At 41.9% G+C, this 2,135-nt stretch overlaps 1 protein-coding gene across 3 annotated transcripts in view; it reads left to right on the forward strand.

The window, feature by feature from the left end:
* The first annotated feature begins 1,357 nt into the window (after window positions 1–1,357).
* SUGCT (succinyl-CoA:glutarate-CoA transferase) overlaps window positions 1,358–2,135 on the forward strand; it is a 712,177-nt gene continuing 711,399 nt past the window's right edge. For all 3 annotated transcript variants that reach the window (XM_011995105.1, XM_011995108.1, XM_011995107.1), the window contains exon 1: window positions 1,358–1,408. In XM_011995105.1, coding sequence (XP_011850495.1) covers window positions 1,359–1,408 — 50 coding nt within the window. In that variant the 5' untranslated portion in view covers window position 1,358. The remainder of the gene's footprint in view (window positions 1,409–2,135) is intronic.

Here is a 2,135-nt window from a genome sequence, read left to right on the forward strand (position 1 = left end):
CCAAAACTTAGTGCCTTAAAACAAGGCTTTATTTTTTTCTCAGAGTTCTGTGGGTTGATTGGGCAATTCTTTATTTCTTTCTTTTTTAAAGACAGAATTTGCTTTTGTTGCCCAGGCTTGAGTGGTGCCATCTCAGATTACTGCAACCTCTACCTCCTGGGTTTAAGCGATTCTCCAGCCTCAGACTCCAGAGTAGCTGGGATTACAGGCGTGCGCCACCATACCCGGCTAATTTTGCATTTTTAGTAGAGATGGGGTTGGCCAGGCTGGTCTGAAACTCCCGACCTCAGGTGATCTGCCTGCCTCAGCCTCCCAAAGTGCTGGGATTACAAGCGTGAGCCACTGTGCCCAGCCAGTTGGACAGTTCTTTTGCTGGATTCACCTGGGTTTATTCATGTGTCTGCAAGTAGCTAGTGGCTTGGCTCTGCCTGGGTGTTCCAAGATGGCTTCATCCAGATGTCTGGGCCTCAGCTGGGACTGCTGCAATGACAGTCTCAGCTGAACTTCTCTCCATGTGTTCTTTCATCTTGTGCTTCTTCGCATGAAGATTGAAGTGGTCCAAAAAATCAAGCCCCAATGTATAAGCACTTATCCTGCCTCCGCTGGCATCAACTTTCCTATATCCTATTGGTGAAAACAAGGCAGATGTCCAAGCCCAGTGCCAACGTGGGAGGAGAATGTATAAGGTTGGAAGTGTGATTTTTGGGGAAATAGCTGTAACAATTTACCACATTAAACATGGTTTTAGCTAGTTTCCTTTTTCTGATGCTTTGCCTATCAGTTTACCTTCTGATTATAATTTGGTTTTCCATATAAGTATGCTGTCAAGAAAATAATGCACCAATCCATGCACTTCAAATATTTGCTATTGCTGTGATTGTGATAGTAATTTTTTTTCTTTTTCTTTTTCTTTTTTTTTTTGAAGTGGTGTCTTGCTCTGTTGCTCAGGTTGGAGTGCAGTGGCTCCATCTTGGCCCACTACAGCCTCCGCCTCCTGGGTTCAAAGGATCCTCCTGCCTCAGCGAGTAGCTAGAATTACATGCACACGCCACGGTGCCTGGCTATTTTTTGTATTTTTAGTACAGATGGGATTTCACCATGTTGGCCAGGCTGGTCTCGAATTCCTGATCTCAGGTGATCTGCCTGCCTCGGCCTCCAAAAGTGCTGGGATACAGGCATGAGTCACCGCGCCTGGCTCAGCTTCCCGTATTCTTTACTAGAGCCTTGTGGTCTGTGGACTCCCTTGCTAAGAATCACTGTAGTCCTTGTGATCTATCTCAAGTTTATGACGGTGTATGTGGAAATGTAAGACAATTAATAATCAATTATCTTGAAATGTTTTCTCTGTTTTGCCAGATATGAACAATATAAAGCCATTGGAAGGGGTAAAAATTCTGGATCTAACAAGGTTTGTATTGGTTTATCTACATTTGGGTTTTTTTTTGGGGGATTGGGTTTTTCCCTTTCCTCAAAAACATTTAATTTTTTGAATTAAAAGAAGATTCTTATATGCTTATGTTGAGATTTTAGAGAAGAAAATAAGAAAAGAAAAATTCCTGTAATATCATCATTCTATGAGACAATTAGTGTAGTATTTATGCCTTTTCCCAATGTGTATTTATATATAATCTTAAAAAACTAAAATTGGAACCATATTGAAATTACAGTTTTACCCACATTTTAAACACAATGTTATATTTTAGATATTTTCCTATGTTATTCAAAATTCAACAAAAAGTAAAAGAGTAATTAATATATCGATGTCACATAATTACTTAATCATCCTCTAATCTTTCACAATTATAAATTAGGCTTCCTTGTACGCAAATATTTCCCTCAGTTTTGATTTCTTCCTCAGGATAAAATTCTAGATAAAGAATTATAGGGGCCGGGCGCAGTGGCTGACGCTTGTAATCCCAGCACTTTGGGAGGCCGTGGCGGGCGGATCACCAGATCAGGAGATCGAGACCATCCTGGCTAACACCGTGAAACCCCGTCTCTACTAAAAATACAAAAAAATTAGCCGGGCATGGTGGCGGGCACCTGTAGTCCCAGCTACTCAGGAGGCTGAGGCAGGAGAATGGCGTGAACCCGAGAGGTGGAGCTTGCAGTGAGCTGAGATGGTGCCACTATAC

This window comes from Mandrillus leucophaeus, unplaced genomic scaffold (assembly GCF_000951045.1).
Source record: "Mandrillus leucophaeus isolate KB7577 unplaced genomic scaffold, Mleu.le_1.0 Scaffold472, whole genome shotgun sequence".
Classification (NCBI taxonomy): Eukaryota; Metazoa; Chordata; class Mammalia; order Primates; family Cercopithecidae; genus Mandrillus; species Mandrillus leucophaeus.